Consider the following 20,112-nt stretch of genomic DNA (forward strand, 5'->3'; position numbering starts at 1 on the left):
GGCGCTGCGGGACGGGCGGGCTGCGCTGCGGAGCCTGGCGAGGGGCGGGCCGGTGCGGCACGACGGCCTCGGGTGGAAAGCGGGGGTTTGGGGTGCACAGGTTGGGTTGCTTTTCCATAACGCAACCTGCTGGGGACAGCAGTGTGGTTGCTCAGGAAAGCACCCGAAATTTAGGAAATATCCGAGTTGAGGTTTCCCGGATAACCTTCGCTTGCCTCTGCCAGCCTGCGTGTGCTTTACGGTGATCTTTAAGGATGTCTTCAACACCCATTCTTAAAAGGACTGGGCCCCATTCAGTGCACCATGAGGTGATTACCTGGGAGTTAACTGAACTGAGGTGGGGGATGAGACCATTGCACAGGTACCTCTTCTCCCAGTTCCAGCAGGAGCTAGAAAACGTGTCCTGGATGATAGGGGGGATGCAGAGAGAAATCAGGCAGGCGTTGAGGCTCTAACCAAAGCACTTAGAGCTGGGCAATGACAGTCATACTGGGGGAAAAGAACAGAAATTCCCCTGCAGCAATTAAAATATACAAATGCATTTTCCTTTGTGTTCCTTTACTGTGTTGTGTAACATGCAAAAAAATCTATACTTTGCTTTATTACCATGCTTCATTACATGCAGGTATTTCAAAACCATTCAAATACAACTTTGTAAAGAGATATGGAAACAAAACAACTGCAAAATTTAAAATTGATAAGAATATCCTGGAGAAATGTAGGGATATTATTTCTTTTTTATTTCTTTCTCAAATATATTAATTTAAACCAAAACCGTTAAAAATAAATTAGACACATCCACTGGAAATTTTTAAATAAATCTTACCAAGCACTTTGAAAAATTGACTTGTTGCATCTTCAGCCAAACTCACCCAGACAGTGTGTCTGTAGCAGTTGAAACTCCTCTTCACCCTGAACAAAGATAAAATCTATTTAATTCACAGAACTGTTACAATAAGAACTTAATTCATTTACAAAACACTCTTGTATTACAACAATGCATGTCACAGAAAACACCAGGCAAAAATTAGTAATTCTATGTTCGTCAGAAGGACTGGACTTTATGAGGGATATCCTGGCCTGAGGTTACCCATGAGGCAAGGAAATATAACAAATGTAAAAAAGACACCCCCCTCAACAACTATTTTGTTACTGATTTTATTAAGAACTGAAATTAAATTGTGTTTAATTTTAATATAAGTATAGCATTAAGAGATATTTTAGTAAAAATCATTTTGCATTTATTGTATTTTGAATCTAGCAACCGACTGCTACTCTAAAATCCCTGTACAGCCCTGTACCAAGGCCGAAGGGATTGGTCATAATTGCTTAATGGCAACGATTAGAACCTAGGTAACAAAACACGAGGTAATTTGTAAACTGATTTATAATACATACAAAGGACTAGAAGAATGCAAGTAGTTGTCAAGGTCCAGGATTAATGGGAACTGAGGGAAGTAACCGTAACAGCTTGCAGGTACCTGCCAAGAAAACTGTGTCCTTAAGCAAAAGGTAATTCCGGCAGGGGGAGATTGCAACCACCGACTCATGGACCACCTACTCACATTACACCCCAGACCCATTTCTAGACATTTCTAATCTTTACTGTGCAGATTTGGAAATAGGAGGAGAGTATGTTAATGGTTTCTTGGAAGTTGTGTGCTTATGTATGAAGACTTAATGAATATGTATGCGTAAGTTCTATATAAGGTGCATGATTCTGGTGCTCGGCACGTGTTGGTGAGAGCACTCCGCTACACGTCCGGCCGTCAATAAAGAAGTGTCTGCTTATCTGCATCACATTGGTGTCGATAAGTTATTTTTATCCCGGATTTCGGTGACAGTTTCTGGCACCCCAGATGGGACCTTGCTGAGAGAGACTGGAGGAGTCAGGGACCTGATCGGTTCCAGCCAGCACCGAGGATTTCTCGGGGACACCCATCGATCCCCGATCCATAAGGCTCTTTGCGACGTCCCCTGGATTTTGGTAAGACACTTCTCTTTGGTATTGGGAAAGTGGGTTAAAGTCCCACCCTTGAAAATTGGTATCGGGAAAGTGGGTTAGAGTCCCACTAGTGTAAGTCTGCCTGTCAGACTCAGCAAAAGCTGCGCAGGGTTGGACCAAAGGATCCTAGCGTAAAGTGTAAGCCTAGGTGTCTGCCTGTAAGACATAAGCGAAAGCTATTGCAGGGTTGGACAACAGCGTAGACAAGGGGACCTATATGCTATAGAGTTCTCAAAGGTAGTGCCTCTAACGAAAAGTTAGAAGTTTTTATACACTTTACTGTGGTACTGTTTATTTTCTCGATTGAGTATTGTGTGGTAATTAAGAACTGTGTTATATTGTGTTACACACCTTTATTTATGGTAATAATTGTGGAAAGGTGTGAGTGTATTTGTAAGTGTGAGACGTGCAGTTGAGCACGAAGCGAGTGCGGAGTTCGGATCCGCGGTTCTGTTATCCTGAGAGGGGTGCAGCCAGAGAAGAACGAAGCGGAAAGCCTGAGTGATTGTATATTGTTTTAAAAAGTAACTGAACCATGGCATCTAAGCTGACTCATTTGTTTAAAAGTATGGGTAATCTGGCTGCAAATGACAAAGTTCTGAAAACTTCTCTGTTAGGATGTTTGTTAGGACATTGGGGAGATTTGCAGGATGATTTGCGAAAGGGTCAGATGATTGAATATTGTAATCACTGGTGGCCTCTGTATACTTTGGATGATCAGGAAAAATGGCTCATGAATGGGACACTGAATTATAATACCATTTTGCAGTTAATGCTGTTTTGTAGAAGAAAAGGAAAATGAAGTGCCATGCTGATTTATTTTTCTATTTAAGACAAAGGAAGGATTGGCAGAAGGAATGTAAGTTGATTAGTAGGGATAATTTAGTAATGGCTATAACTTCTGACAATAAAAAGGTGAAAAAGTGTTGTTCAACATGTGAACTTGGAAAAGATTTTTTAAAGGAAAGAATTGCTTCTACTGAAAAGGATGAAGGGCTGGAATTAGATATATACCCTCCACAGAGAGAACAACATCAGGGGCGAGAATATAGAGAACAGGTAGAGGAACCTGAGAGTAGTGAAATAGAGGATGTGGATGAAGGGCTGTCAGGTTGTAATTCATACCCCTGTTTCTCGAAAGAACTCGGCAGCAGGTACAAACAATAGCTTCCCTGCGGCAGGGAGCTGGCAATGATGGGCCTGTGTATGTGAAAGTGCCTTTTTCAGTGACAGATTTGATGGCTTAGAAGCAGGCAGCAGGAGTTCTTGAGAAAACATGCAGAGTAGTAGGTACTAGCATCAGAACACAGAATCCGGATTGGAGTGATTTACAGGTGATTTTAGCTAGTTTGTTAGATGATACAGAAAAACAGATGGTATTAAAGGCTGGCAAAGCACAGGCAGAAGTGACTGTATTGAGTAGGACAACAGGTGGAATATTAGAGCAGCATTTTCCGTTGGGGGATCCACAGTGGGGATCCAAATAATGTGGAGCACAGAGAAAGACTGAGTCAGTATCAGAAATGGATTTTATATGGAGTTAAACATGCCATGCCTAGGTTTCTGAACTGGTCTAAATTGTATGAGGTGAGACAAGATAAGAATGAATCTCCCTCAGTGTTTCTGGAAAGACTAGAAGAAGCTGCCAAAAAAACAAAAACCAACAATAACAAACCAAAACAGATTTGAGAGTAGAAACTGAGGCAGCTCAGATATAATTGGCTTTGATTTTTATAGGACAGTTGGTACCAGATATACGAAAGAAACTGACTGATAAATTTTTGAAGTATAAAATCTTGGAGGAGTGTGAATCTGAGTATAACACTCTCATTCTACCAGTCAGAAAACCATTGGGTGAATATAGGTTAGTGCAAGACTAAGAGCAGTGAATCAAATAGTTAAGGATATATATCCTATAGTGGCAAATCCTTACACGCTGTTAACAGCTTTAAAGGAGACTTATTAGTGGTTTACAGTGCTTGATTTAAAAGATGCTTTCTTTTGTATACCTTGGAGAAGGAAAACAGAAAATTGTTTGCTTTTGAGTGGGAAAATCCACAAACAGAATGAAAGATGCAGCTGACATGGACAAGACTACCCCAAGGATTTAAAAATAGCCCGACAATTTTTGAAAATCAGCTGGCAAAGGAGCTTGAAACACAGGAACAGGACAAACCAAAACCTGGACATTTACCTTTACAATATGTGGATGACACACTGATTGCTACAGAAAAAAAAATTACCTACATACAGGTAACAATAGATCTTTTTAATTTTCTGGCACCGAATGGGTACAAAGTACCCAGAGGAAAAAAAAAAAATCGGGGGGGAAAAAAAAAAGGCCCAAATGGCATGTCAGACTGAGATATATTTGGACTTTGAGATTTCAAAAAGGCAGCGGCAATTAGGAACAGAACACTGAGAAGCCATGTGAGCCGAAAAAAAATTCATGAACTCTAGAGTATTCTTAGGGATGACAGGGTGGTGCCACCTCTGGATCATGAGTTATGGTCTAATAGCTAAACTGCTGTATGAGGCCCAAAAGAACTCTTCTTTTACATGGGGCCCACAGCAACAACGGGCTGTCACAGAATTAAAACATGCTTTAGTGTCTGCACCTCCCTTAGGACTTCTGGACATAACCAAAGACTTTCAGCTGTTTGTTTACGAAAGACAACGCCTGGCACTAGGTGTGCAGACTCAGAAAATGGGAAGCTGGAAACGACCTGTCGGATACTTCTCTAAACAACTGGACACAGTGGGTAAAGAGTGGCCAAACTGCCTTCGAGCTGTAGTTGCAAAAGTAATGCTCATACAGGAAGCTCAGAAATTAGCTTTGGGAAGCACAATAACAGTCTATGTCCCACACATGGTGGTAATTGGTTTAGAACAGAAGGGGGGACATTGGCTATCTCTGAGCTGGATGATGAAGTACCAGGTAGTACCGACTGAACAAGATGATGTGATTCTAAAAACAACTAACCTGGTAAATCCTGCAATGTTTTTAAGTTCCACACAGGAAGAAGAGCAACTGGAGCAGGACTGCTTGGCTACTATCGAGTATGTTTATTCCAGTCGAGAAGATTTGAAGGATGTAGCATTGGAGCAACCAGACTGGGAATTGTATACAGATGGTAGCAGCTTTATGGAGCGAGGAGTTTGATATGTTGGATATGTGGTAACAACAGACACTACAGTTATAGAAGCAAAGGCACTGACGAGTACCACATCAGCTCAGAAAGCAGAACTTACTGCTTTGATTTGAGCCTTAGAACTAAGTGAAAAGAAGAAAGTAAATATTTGGACAGACTCCAAGTATGCTTTTGGGGTGGTACATGTCCATGAAGCTTTGAGGAAAGAAAGGGGATTATTGTCCTCTCAGGGATCAAATAATAAGCATCAAAATTAAATTTTATAATTATTACAAGCAGTTCAAAAACCAAATCAGGTAGCAATCATGCACTGTAAAGCATTCCAAATTAGGAACACAAAAGAAATTGCTGGAAGTAATTTGGCCGACCGGACAGCAAGAAAATTATTATTCCAAATGGCATTAATTCCCTCCAAAACAGTAACCCCTCATAGATGAGTAGTAGTTCCACCTGTGTTAATAAAAGAAATAATGCAGACCAAACATCAAGAATGGCATTAGGGAGCAGAAGCTTTAGTAACTTCTTTACAAAAACAAGTTATATCTGTTAAAATGGTAGACCCGGTTAAATTAATAATTGCAAAATGTGACATATGTTTGAAAAATAATCCAGTAATCAAGAAAAGAGTTCAAATGGGTAGATTAAAATCTGGTACAGAACCTGGAGATTATTGACAAGTAGATTTTTCAGAATAACCTAGGCAAAATGAGTCCTGATACATCCTGGTGAGGGCTGATACTTTCACAGGATGGCCAGAAGCTTTTCCCTGTCACACCACACAAGCCAATGAAGTAGTAAAGTGGTTATTACGAGAAATAATTCCAAGATTTGGAGTTCCTATTGGAATTTCATCTGACAGAGGTCCACACTTTGTTGCAGAAATAGTCCAAAATGTTAGCAAAATTCTGGGTATCCCTTGGGATTTGCATACTCCATGGAGGCCACAATCCAGTGGAAAAGTAGAAAGAATGAACTAGACTTTAAAAAGGCAAATAAGTAAGATCTGTCAAGAGACCAATTTAAAATGGCCTCAAGCATTTCCACTGGTATTATTACGAATCAGAGTACAACCAAAGAGTGGAACCTCAGTCAGTCCTTATGAATTACTGTATGGAAAACCTTATGAGTCCCTAGAACCAAATTCAAACATGCATGTAAAAGGAAAACAAGATGTGTATAACTATTTGCTTTCTTTAGGAAAAACTTTGACTACGATTCGGAGTGCAGTAGCGTGGAATAGACCATTATCCCTAGAAACTCCAGTGCATGATTTTCAACCAGGAGATTATGTCTATGTGTGAAAACATGGATTTCCAAATGGTTTCCTCTGCAGGAATGCTGGAAGGGACCTTTCCAGATACTGTTAACCCCCTTCACGGCTATCAAGCTTGCAGAATCAGATGCTTGGATACACTATACCCAAGTGGAAAAACAAAAAAAAGCACCTACTCCATGGAAAATTATAAACCGTGATCCAAAGACTTTAAAACTGGCTCTGAAACATGTCTAATATTTTATATCAGTTTATGATTGTTCCCCTTATATTGGCTTGCAAGGTGATGCTGGTGAGATCATGGGTTGATTTGGTGGCTAGAAACAAAACGCAATCGAATACAGAACAATTAAATTCCTAAAGGAATGCCTGAAGAAAATTTGATGTTAGTATTGATTAAGGGATTTGCCAACTTGCAGAACATTATGTAAATTACTGCCTGTTTACCAATACCAAGAGCAGTAGGTGAATCTATTCTTTCGGGAATCTTAACTATGAATTTGACCAATTTTGAACATGAAAATGAGTCTACTTACTGCGAACAGAAGTCAGTGATTCAATGGTATAAACAAGTGAAGTTTATTAGGAAACAATGGAAATCACACACACACACACACACACAAAATCAGACTGTGAGAAACTACTAAATTATGACTTTGTAACAGGGTCTCAACCTAGTGCTTTGGATCAAGTTCTCCTCCCAGGAGGCCCAAAGCCTTATCTAGGATGGTGTTCATATGATGAACAAATCAAAAGCAATGTGAGCAGGAGCATCACGGAATGGCAGTGTAACAGACCTGGGCAAAGTACCCAAAAACAGGCGCAGTGGGACTGTGTATGGTCTATGTCCATATTCTCACGATTTCAGTACATGGCCAGAACCCCTTGGTGTTTTACTTGGGATGGTACCTAGATTAATAGAGTGTTTGCAATCCTTCCCTCGATAGTAGATAAAGGCACTACCCAACTAGAAAAGGAACATGTAGTACCATGGTGGAAATGTGAAAAGGCGTATGATTACAGCAATGCAGATTTAATAATTCGAAGAATTCCTTATTTGGCAGCTGCTTTGAAGTTTGGTTGTTATTGTCGAGGTTTTTATAATAACCTCACCACGATTAGCATCTTTACACCCAGAAGAGGATACTATTCTAGTTGTAAGAAATCCACCATTCAAAGTCCAGGACATTTAGTTTGGGCATTAAGTGATGGCACCTGGACAACCCACTTACCAGTAGATGGTAAGGTGAAACAAATTACTTTAGGCCTGCCAACATTGTGTCCGATTTGGAAGAAATCACCATTCAAGTGCTTCCTGGAAAATTTAAAATTACAACTAATTAAAAGGTCTGAAATAGATGACGACACCTGAAATAGATGCCGAACCATCCACAGGAGTAAAAATTGGCTGGGCTTTAGAGTCTATTTGAATCCAATAGCGTCCTATAGGAATAGAAAATGGCTTTATCACTTAACAGGACAAGTAGAAAAATTGGCCAATGTTACAAGAAAAGGATTTAAAGAATTAAACATCCAATTACAGGTAACTTCCCGAATGACACTTCAAAACCGGATGGCATTAGACATGCTTCTGTTAAAGGAACATGGAGTGTGTAGATATCTCAAAGACAGATTAGATCATTGCGGCATTCATATCCCAAATGTTACACAGGATATAGAACATGACAGATCTGTTAGGAAAATCGAAAAAGAAACAGAAATAATTCGAGAAGATATGTCAGAAGATTGGCTAAGAAAAATTTTTAGTGGATTAGGATGGAACTTAAACTATTGGTTTAAATCCCTAATCAAAACTCTATATTTGCTACTAATTGTCCTTTTGATGATTATGTTTGCCTGTCTTAAAAGAGAGCTTACTAATAGGCTTGCAATACACCATAGAATTATGAGAGAAGTACCCACTATGCCACCAGACTACAGCCCGCCACCACCATCATCTGGAAAGACAAACTTTGACTTCAAAGATGAAAATTAATAAAAGTGTGAAAGTATTGAAATGATTTTCAACACTTTCAAAGGGGGGAAATGTTACTGATTTTATTAATAACTGAAATTAAATGGTGTTTGATTTTAATATAAGTATAGAATTAAGAGATATTTTAGTAAAAATCATTTTGCATTTATTGTATTTTGAATCTAGCAACCGACTGCTACTCTAAAATCCCTGTACAGCCCTGTACCAAGGCCGAAGGGATTGGTCATAATTGTTTAATGGCAACGATTAGAACCTAGGTAACAAAACACGAGGTAATTTGTAAACTGATTTATAATACATACATAGGACTAGAGGAATGCAAGTAGTTGTCAAGGTCCAGGATTAATGGGAACTGAGGGAAGTAACCGTAACAGCTTGCAGGTACCTGACAAAAAATCTGTGTCCTTAAGCAAAAGGTAATTCCGGCAGGAGGAGATAGTGACCACTGACCCATGGACCACCTACTCACATTACACCCCAGACCCATTTCTAGACATTTCTAATCTTTACTGTGCAGATTTGGAAATAGGAGGAGAGTATGTTAATGGTTTCTTGGAAGTTGTGTGCTTATGTATGAAGACTTAATGAATATGTATGCGTAAGTTCTATATAAGGTGTATGATTCTGGTGCTCGGCATGTGTTGGTGAGAGCACTCCGCTACACGTCCGGCCGTCAATAAAGAAGTGTCTGCTTATCTGCATCACATTGGTGTCGATAAGTTATTTTTATCCCAGATTTTGGTGACAATTTGACATATAACCTATAACACAAATTTGTTTTTTCACACTATAGTAATGCATCTGATTGTGTACAATTACCCAGGAAATATTTATTGTGACCTACTCAAAATTAATTAGCTTATTTAGTTATTTTAAAGTCCTTTTAATATTGTAGGTAAACAACATAAGTAAAATCATGAGATGCTAAGGTAACTAAACAGTCTTAGCCATCCCTTTAAAATGAAATGCAATTAATTCAAATAATGCAATCAACAATTGAGCAAAAAGAGGTTCAGTGATTTCTTAAAAAGCAGTTTAAAAGTCTCTTTCAACAGCCACACTTTCTTCTTTCAAAAAGAATGGTTTTGAGTTTTCGAAACCCTTTATAATCGTTTTGATGTGTAACATTTTTTTCTGTTATTGCAGTGCATTGAATGTGATAATTAGAACTGCTGGCAAATATAGAAGAACTTTACAAGGATATTAAATCACTCTTAATGCAGCTCTAGCAGCTCTAGGTCTGGATTTAGTAATGACTTCTAAAATGAGATTCCAGACAAATCAAACTCTTAAATGCTTGATCCAGTAAAAAAAAAAAAAAACCCAAAACCAAAAAAAAAAAACCCCAAACAAACAAAAAACCACCAAAAACCTAAACCAAACATACATACATATATATATATATAATATATATATATATATATATATATACTGTCAATGACGTAAAAGCTAAAGAAGTCTTTGAAAGGGTAATATGTACATATCTCTCCACTCTGTGTCATCATGATTTGTTGAATGAAAAATTTATCAAAAGCACATAAGCTATTTTTCAGTTCAGCTGATATGGTAGGATTTAGGGAGTTAGCAATAATAAGTTCTCTTATCCCTGAAGCATTTTCTTCTGACTCCAGGATAGTCAAAGCCATAATTATTTTCCATAGGGAAATTATCCTGCTATTTACCCATCATTATATTTTATGTAGCACAGTTAATGCAAACACACTCTAGTGTTGTATAACCACAGCATAATTCACTAAATGAATACAAATTTAAAGTAAGACAAGTAATGTAAAGTAATCCTTTAGCTTTTCTAGCACACAGAAAATTGAGGTCAGAAAGTTTCTGCCCTTTGCTGACTGCCTGCAGGTGGCTGGTACCAGGGAATAATTTCAACAGGAACTTAGGCTGGTCAGCTGTGATATGGTACCTCTTCCCTGTGACAAGTCTCCCTGCGAGTGTGAGATACATATGTAGGTAGGCCTGCTGTGACAGACTTTGCCATTCATAGAAACATATACTACTGAAGTCTCATAGAAATATTAATGCATGTCTGAAAAAAAACAAAACAAAACACAACAGCAAAAAAAACTAACAAAACAAAACACTCTTGATGCATAATCAGTGGGTTTATCTATTAAATAATTGCTTCTAGTGAAACAATCTTTTAGGTGACAAAAGTTCTTGTAACCATCACAGTATCTGGATCTGTAGTTTGGTAAATACACTAAAATATGAATACTTACCATCTGTCAGACTTGAAATAATTGTTTAATTTTGATTTGCAAAACTGTTTTGGCTATGTAAATAAACCAGTGTGATATTTAAAATCTGTAAATATAATCAAGAGATCTGAACATGCACTAAGGTAGCTTGTCTTGCTTTATGCTTTATGGAGAATATGTATGTTTAAATATTAACGTATGTTTTGAGACAATGTTCGGTTCTGAATACTATAAACTGGATATCTTAGACCAGTGATTTTTATGAATGAAATGTCATATCACATTAATAAATAGTATGACCTAAAAACACAAATCTGAAACAAATTATGACTTACTCTGCCACAGAACCCATGTTGACTAAGGAGTTTTTAAAAAAAGAATCAAAATTAAAAATGAAAGGTTAAAGTGCCTAAGTCCAGGAGAGGGCTGGAAGGCAGTCAACCATCTGGAAACAAGCACACATTTCTTTGGCTAGCTGTGAGGTCTCAAGGCCTTCAGAGAAGAGCAGGATTTATTCTCTGCATTTCTAAATAATTACATCTAAACTCAGTGTTAGGTTCAGGGTCTCAGTTCTCCAGCTATCCAGTCTGTGAATTTGGATGACTGCACTCCAGCTTCTTTTAGCACCAGGCATTCAGGACTCCTTCCAGCAGAAACCATGACCGGTTTCTGGGGTGTGAAGAAACAAGGGTGTACACAGTGATCTCCGTCATACAGCTGGGACAGAGCCAGTGCATATACCTGGACCTGGGAACTGGGAACTGTCACAGGTGCCTTAATGCCACAATTACACCTAAGGAACTTCCATGGGTCCATGCAATATGTTAGACAAATAGAAGAGATGCCTAGCATGGTCACCGAAAAGAGTGGACAGTTCAACTTTTCTGCAATATTAAGTTCTTCAGGAAAAATATAAAAACCGGAATTGTAAGTATGTTGCATATAATAAGTACAATGACATTAATGTATGCATATATGTCATAAATCTTTATAAAGTTTGCAAACTTTCTTCATTTATTTATTTTGGGTTCTGTGCATTCTCAGTGTTGTGAAGCAGGAGTGAGAGAACCACTCATTTCTGATATCCTAGAAAGAGAGTTCAAGGATTAGATACAGCTTTCCTCATAAACTGAAAAGAGACCTGGAGGTTAAGTGCTATGTTGTATCTATGGAAGCTAGATCTCTTCGGGCCATTTTGGTACAAATTTGCAGAGATAGAGAGAGTGCCTGTAGCCACACCATGTTTCCAAGTGGGTCTCTCATATCTGCCTTATTCATGTTTAAGAGTCTATTTTGGCATTGTTTCCATGGTAGGAAGCCAAATGGGTATCAGAAATGTCATACACACGTATGCATTTATATAAGAAATTTCGATACATTATACTTAGAAGTCATCCAGTTTTGCATTTGTACCAAGAAAGTAACTGCAGATAGAGGACATGAGTCAAGAAAAGGAAAAGAGACAGAACAAGGAAGAAGGGGAAGAGAAAAACAGAAATAAGAATCTTCAAAATTCCTATATATATTGACCTTTTCCTTGTTTGGTTGTTTGGGGTTTTTTTGCCACCAGGTCACCACTCCATCTAGACTATCCATAGCCCACTCATTGGAAGACAACATGGCTATGAGCCCGCTTATTTTCAAAGACTCAGGTGTCTCAAGTATCCACTTTTTTCTATCTGTTCAAGTAGATGTCAAGGCATTTACTCCCTGGCAATATCTATTTTTAATCTATCGATCATTGTGGCTAACCAAACTCAGGCAAATTATAGTGAACCATAGAGTTAACTTTAGGTATCTTCTGGAAAAAAAGAACAGGTTATCTTGATACCTGTATCTGCTTGTGTCATGGAAGGGCGGAGAACCAAAACCAAGGTATAAAAGCTGAACATCACAGAATCAGGCTTAAGCCATTCAGCTTCTCATTGCAGCAGGCTGCTTTGCAAGATCACAAGCAATTCCTGATACCACTTCACAACCTCAAGGCACCCTAGAGGCAGATCAAGTGGTAACAGACAGTACATAACACTTTAAATCATAGCCTAACTCCCCAAGCAACCCTCAGCTAAAGGCTGGGAATTGCAGTAGTATCAAAGCAGTATTTTTAACCTACTAAATTTAGAACTACTAATGACTAAGAGAAAACAAAGAGTGAGGGCTGATAGTTATCATGTTATTTAATCTGAAAATTGCATAGCAACATCTGAAAGTGTGATCTTAGCATAGGAACCTTGCCACCTGGTATTTATGGCAAACTCCTCAAGTGAAAAGCAGTTGCACATCCAATGTAGCTAAAATGAACAGCAGTGAATCTAGGGAAAGAAGTTTATCTATTCTTCAGCAATGTTTGTTTTTTTAACAAGTAGGATTTCTTTAAGGCATGCAGATCAGAAAACATTCCTCTGCAAAACAGCATTTTTAACCACTGGCAACACGTTTCCTCTTCTTCACATGCAGCAAGCACAGAGGAAGAAAAAAAAAATTTACTACTTTCAGCAAGATGACATTAACAGTGCTAAATTGTCTGACTCTTCCAAATATGTCCTACAGTTGCATCCACAGAAACCTGGAATTATCACCAAAATCTTGCCAGTTTCTATTATCTTTCTTTTAGTAATAACAGTTTTCCAGAGAAGGGCTTCTGAGTCAAATTTATTTACATTCAAATACAAGTCAGACAACTCTGCTCAATATTGTTAATAGAATTTCATAAGTTCATAGATTTATATGTTATTTTTCTTCAACACAAGCAGATGTAACCAATAAAAATGTTTTGACAAACAGAGTTTGCAGATTTTTGTGATGTACAAACATGATTGACTTGCTGAGAGAGGCATTCTGGGCATCTCAATGCTTAGTACAGTGGTTAGATTTTATATTTGTATCTACAGCTGGGTCTTCAGGTAGCATCTGAGGTCTTTTTCCTGCTACTTTGATTTTAAACCATTTAGAAATAAATGCTGTGCATAAAGAGTAGAAGGGTAGAGGTGTAGGCTGCTTTCCGGATAAACCCTTGGCCAGAAATCTTCGTTTTAAGATGAAAAAAGTGTACTTTCTAACATAATTTCATTACTTTTTTTTAAATTTATTTCTACTACAGCAATTAATTTCATCAGCTTTACTGGCATAAATGGTGCTTTTATTGTACTATGATGTGGCATCCTGTACAATGCAATACAGCTACAAGAAGCTTAAAAGGTAGACAAGAATGCTGGGACAAGTGAAGTACTAAAAAGTTTTGAACTATTCAATCAGGTCATTGTAATGCGCATGTCTTTCTAGCTTACTTTGCATTTATGGAAGTAATTTTTAGCTCTAACAAGTCATTTGTGTGTTTTGACATTGCTAGTCAGAAAGCATGACTGGAAGAGGGCAGATTCTCTTCCACAATATATTTCAAAATTTATTACAATAAGCTCACATGCTTCTTTAGACAGAAAATTAATATCCATCCATTTCATGACAGACTGTACTAGGTGTTTACACTTGTCATCATGCACAGGGGCAAAATACTTGTAGTCCTTCACTTTAATAACCTCTGTGCCAAAAAGAATTGAAGGACCATATGAAGATTGAGCAGTGAAGGTTACTAGTTCAGACTATGTAGTACACAGAGTTTAATTTGATTCACAGCAGGCTCAGCAGAAACATGGTATTTGGTGTACCTACTGCAGGGAAGTAAGCTCTTCTTCCATAAGGAGCATTTAAACTGTCAAAAATATGAAACAATCAAAATCATAAGTTACTCAGGACCTTCAAAAATAAGAATGCAAAGATTTTACAGAAACCACTTTCCAGAAACCACAATCACTAGAATACTTACTGACTTGCGGGGCGTAACTAATTGTTTGTAGTTAACTCCAAAGAACCGTGAAAAATGTGGAACTTTTTGGCTTCTCTCATAATTTGACGCTTACTCCAAAGCACAACTGGAGCAAGCTGATTTAATGCCATTACTAAAAAGTGCTGAAATTTTACTCTGTGTGAGACTGTGTAGAACTGCAGAGATGGGTAGGCACTTTCTGGTCTAACTGCCTGAGATGGAGAGATGTACATGGCCTTGTGTTTTCCAGGCACATTAACTCTCCGTGTAGTGCTGCTTTTCTTCTGAAGTCAAAGCCCAGCTAGGCAAAATCAAATCTTCACTATGGAAAGTGAAGTATCAGCCACCAAATACACATCTATAATATGTGTATACTTCTGTAATCAGAAACTGTGCCAGAAGCACTGAGATGGTGTTTATCTTGAAATATGCACTTACATTTGCCTATTGAATCACATAGCACTAGAAATGCTGGTACAGTATGCAGTTTTTAGTAGAAATGAAACACTGTGATATATAGTTCCTACACTGCCTATTTGAATTCTTAAATAAAGTGTCATCAGTAATTATTTAACCACCTTGCTTTATGCATGCAGTCTGAAATGTACCTGCAGTGGGTAGTAGCTACAGTTCAAGCTTACAAATGATCTGTGTTCCACAGTGTGCAAGAACAATCCTAGTTTTCTGCAAGACACAGCAGCACACAGCAACTATTTACATTTTTTAATTAATTTACTGCTTGAGTAAGTGGCAGGCAGCTTTGCATAGCAAGTTTTAAGCACATGTTACAGAACTGGGGTCTTGGCACCAAACCGAGTAGGACAGTGGGTAAAGAACTTAGCTGAACAGAGCATCTTGCTTTTGGATGTAGTGTTTCTACCCAAGTCCTGGTTACTCCACCTCTCTCAAATAAACCTCACTGGAATTTAAAAACTAGCTTATGTCTCCTGGAAAGATAAATTTGGTAAATGTTTTCTCAGTTTATTTAATGTGCAAGTAGGCTCAGGCTCCCACGGAATACAGTTATTGCAGCTTGCTTTCTAAATGCAACAGCATTTGATAAAACAGGTGGAAGGCTAAAAGCATTCATTCAGGAATCAAGAAAACAGGATTACCATGCAAATCAGGTGAGAAAAATGTATGTGTCCCAAAAATGTCTCCTTCTATCTGCTGTCAGTGGGGCACACTTCACCTCTGCGGCTGAAGCTGTGCTGTTAACCAACAAGGAGTTCAAGACTCACTAGAAGAGTGAAGAAGAGAAAGAAGCAGCCTAGCTCCACAGCCAGGTGTTTAGATCACCCTACTGAGACAAGGAAGACACAGCTTTCAGCCACTCCAATGGCCATTTTGCTTTAAGCTTTCTTCAGGCATAACTTACACATATACAAATATGTGTAGTATACAAATTTCTTCCCTCCATGGGAAGTGCCCTCGACAATAGCTTTATTGTACAGAGGCAGACTTCAAGAGAAGCAGCTTCTCCTGAGTGACAGAAACAGCTACGTTTCAGGAAAAAAACAGGTTAGAAAGAGGAAAGCAAGCCCCTGCTTCTCTGACCCCTTTTTGAGGGCAGCTTTGGGATGTAGATCTCAAATGATAATAGTTTCCTGCTTACTACCTCAACATCTGGAAAAGAGACAGGTTGAAAATATGACTGTCTGTCAGCTAATTACCAGCTACCTTTACTGGATTTCCTTTGCATCCAGGTGTTTATGGGAAGTGCCTTACTTTACTAGACACTGTATGGGAAAACAACACATCTAAATCAGCAGATCACAAATTAGTGCAACTGGGGCAAGACAGATTGCACTTTCGTGCACAATATTTCAATGTGTATTTTTCTTTCATCACCAGACTGGCCAGTAGCATTTCATCCTCTCCTTTTGAAACTAGTGTGGTATAGTAGAGGGTTTAGTAACACAAAGATGCAGGGCGCTGTAACACCTACCTTTCAATTCTTGAGATCTTTGTCACTAGCCCAGGGTAAACTTGTAATCCTTATTCTTTGACAACATTAATGTTTGCTGAATGCATTAGATTGACTCTATCTGAAAAAGTACATAGCCACTATCCATGGGACATAAAGCATAAGTGCAAGCCAAGGAACAAATGTTATTTAACTCTAATCCCCAAAGTGTAATTTCCTTTGAGGTCTCCATTTCACTTCTGGAATTACAAACAAAAGTTCTGCTTCTGACTGATAGCTTTGGCCACAAGGAACTAAACTGAGATCACCATTTTAATATAGGCATTAAAATCCATCCCTGTTATGTTTTCAATATGCTAAAAAAAAAAAGAACATGTGGCTCCTTCCTGCACACTCAGAAGTTACCTCAGCACCACCTGCTTGGTCTGTCTGATGTCTCTCATCTAAAAGTTGGACTGAAAGCTCACTAGATCATGTTATATTTGTACAGTATCTTGAGGTAACAGGCTAAAATCTGGCACCTTGCTAGCTTGGCTCTATACACATATACACATGCACACACACACACTCACCTATTGCTTCTGTAAGGTGCCTCTGTCTTAGCTACCAGCATCCATCTACTATAAAGGCACCCTGAGATCAGGCCACAACCAAATTCCATTCACCCTTATGTCAGGAAAGTTCATGAGCCATGTGGGCAAGGACAGGTACAATCCTTCATGGCACTTGCAAGTACATTACTGTTCTGGTGCATGCTAAGGCATAGTCAGGGTCTAAACTTTCTCAGTGGCTTTCTCTGAAAGTCACCTCGACAGGATTTACAGCTCTTTGGAAACAGAATGAGATTAGATTTATGTAAAGCCTCAGCCTTGAATTTAAAATGCTGTTGATATGCTATGTTCAACACAAAAGGGATATGACCTTCGGTGGATACTTCAACATTATGTGTGATTGATAATAGATCACTGTTACCTGATATCAGTAGTTTTCTGGTAACACTTAAAATAACTGTGGACTAGGAAAGAATTGATGCCAGATTCTTGAACAAGGAAATTCTGGGGATTTCTGGACTGAGGAAACCTAAGCATATCACATATTTGTTATTAGGTTTGTAGCCAAGAGGAAGAAATTGTATGTTTTTTGCCTTATTCAGGTCACAAGCAACACCTACTTTTCAGCAAGACCCTTCTGTAGACAAGATTTTATTGAATTATTTACACAAATCACAGATATAAGAGGAACTGAATTTCTATGAATAAATAGCCACAATTAGACTACTAGTCATGCACATTTTCATATACAAACATGATCTATACAGTTCAAACAGGTTGGGCTCACTGCAGTCATTATCTCTACACAGGTAAGGAACCCCTAAGCAAGCCTTGAGTTAAGTTACCAGTTACAGAGCAGCAACAACTAGAGATACATGTTAAAAGTATCTGGGGGTCAGAAAGGAATGGCCTAAGTCAGAGGTAATTCCTCCTGAAAAGTTCTACCAGTTCTCTGTTTCTAACATTTACAGTATTAGACTATGATTATCAAAATGATGCACAACTCGCTCTCTGCTTCCCCCTCATTGCTCTACTCACACAAACAAACCAGTGGTAGTACCCAGTAATGAAGCAGAAGGTTTGTAAACTTGGTTCCAACTCCTTGTTTTGATTGCTTTTTCTAGGAAGCAATTAAATGCATGCAGACAAATTAACCATATCCTGTTAATTCCCTCTGACAGCGTTTCTTGGGAAGGTGACAGAGATGACAAACTCAACTGTATGAGAGGTCTAATTTCCAATAATTTATAATTCTTAAATAATATGTATTCTATTTTATCTTTACTAAGCTGTTTACTGTGTGCATTCGAATTACTTCAGCTGCTGGTTGAAGACTGGACGGAACAACTGCAGAAGTATCTGGCTATTAGCACACATTCAGGACCATTGATTTTGGTGTACCACATGTTGATTCTGCTAAACTACCCAGACTGGTTTAATCTAGCTTCAGAAACCACAGCAGAAAAAGGTTTCAGCACCTTTAATAGATGGTACTAAAAGGTCAACTGATCGGACATGTAAAACAAATAAACTCGGAATTTATAGTTAAAGGTCAATATTGACTAACAATAAGAAAAAAAAAACATTAACTCAACAAGCCCATTTTGTGTTACCCTCTTTTCTTATTAAAATTGTCATATCTTGAACAGAGAAAGTTGGGTTTGGGTCCCTTGTCAGTGGTTACAAGACCCTAAAAGAAAAAAATGCACATACCTGGAGGAGCTAGATCTGCTGGGGCACGTATGTTTGATCCTCAGTGTTCTGCAACCTGGAGCAATCCAGGGGATTAGAAGAGATTGCAGAGAAAGGTCAAGGTGCAGGCTGCTTTATGCCACAATGAAGGGCACCCATTTTCAGTTCACATTCAGAGGGATCACATGCAAGTGTGAAATCTCAAAACTGATAGATTACAAGAGTTGCACTAGAGAGAATTTCTTACATGATGCTCTACTGAAGCCAGGTCTTTTGCAAATTTCAGTGAGTGTCTTCTAGCAAAAGTCTTGACTCCATCAGATTTTTGCTTAATAAGAATGAAGCAACAAAATAGCAGGTCTTCATCTGTAGTGGCACGTTTTGTGCCTATAGTTACAAACAGCTTAACAGAAACTCTTTCTCATATTTCCTCTCCCACTGCTGTGCCACATTTTTCCAAAAATGACTGTGAATAATATGCCACCAGTACTGGCATTAATTTAATGGAAATGACTTAGAAAAACAAAAATATCACAGCTAAAAAATTATTCTTCTCTTACACTAATTAGGGAACCTGAATTTTCATTTTCCTATAATTTGTTCTTTATTCAAAATCATAATATTTTTACTTTATGACATCACTTGATTGCTGTGGAAAAGTCCATTATGTCACAAGCTGTACTGTTTTTGCATGGCAAGGTTTTGGTAGGGGGTGGGCTACAGGTGTGGCTTCTGTGAGAAGCTGCTAGAAGCTTCCTCCATGTCTGACAGAGCCAATGCCAGCCGGCTCCAAGATGGACCCACCACTAGCCAGTGCCAAGCCCATCAGCAACAGTGGTAGCGCCTATGTCATAACATATTTGAGAAGGGTAAAAGAACCTGTGCAACTGCAGGAAAGAGAAGTGAGAATATGTGGAAGGAACCACTCCGCAGACACCGAGGCCAGTGAAGAAGGAGGGTGAGGAGTTGCTCCAGGCACCAGAGCAGAGACCCCCCTGCAGCCCCCGGTGGGGCAGGCTGTGCCCCTGCAGCCCGTGGAGGGCCACGGTGGAGCAGATCTCCACCTGCAGCCCCTGGGGACCCCACTCAGAGCAGGTGGATGCCTGGAGGAGGCTGTGACCCTGCGGGAAGCCCACACTGGAGCAGGCTCCTGGCAGGACCTGTGGCCCCGTGGAGAGAGGAGCCCACGCTGGAGCAGGTTTGCTGACAGGACTTGTGACCCCACGGGGGACCCAGGCTGGAGCAGCCTGTTCCTGAAGGACTGCACCCCGTGGGAGGGACCCAAGTTGGAGCAGTTCATGAAGAACTGCAGCCTGTGGGAAGGACTTATACTGAAGAAGTTCATGGAGAACTGTTTGCTGTGAGAGGGACCCCACTCTGGGACAGAGGAAGTGTGTGAGGAGTCCTCCCCATGAGGATAAAGGAGTGGCAGAGACAACGTCTGATGAACAGATCACAACCCCCATTTGCC

At 39.1% G+C, this 20,112-nt stretch overlaps 1 protein-coding gene across 7 annotated transcripts in view; it reads right to left on the reverse strand.

Moving 5' to 3' along the window:
* Nucleotides 1–18,708, reverse strand: part of MAST4 (microtubule associated serine/threonine kinase family member 4) — a 315,990-nt gene extending 297,282 nt beyond the window's left edge. For all 7 annotated transcript variants that reach the window (XM_026865288.1, XM_026865287.1, XM_026865290.1 and 4 more), the window contains exons 1-2: nt 18,663–18,708; nt 827–912 (exon numbers count right to left, since the gene is read on the reverse strand). In XM_026865288.1, the coding sequence (XP_026721089.1) occupies nt 827–856 (30 nt within the window). In that variant the 5' untranslated portion in view covers nt 857–912; nt 18,663–18,708. The remainder of the gene's footprint in view (nt 1–826; nt 913–18,662) is intronic.
* Nucleotides 18,709–20,112: the final 1,404 nt, after the last annotated feature.

This window comes from Athene cunicularia (assembly GCF_003259725.1).
Source record: "Athene cunicularia isolate RWA chromosome Z unlocalized genomic scaffold, athCun1 chrZ_part1, whole genome shotgun sequence".
In the NCBI taxonomy this organism is placed as follows: domain Eukaryota; kingdom Metazoa; phylum Chordata; class Aves; order Strigiformes; family Strigidae; genus Athene; species Athene cunicularia.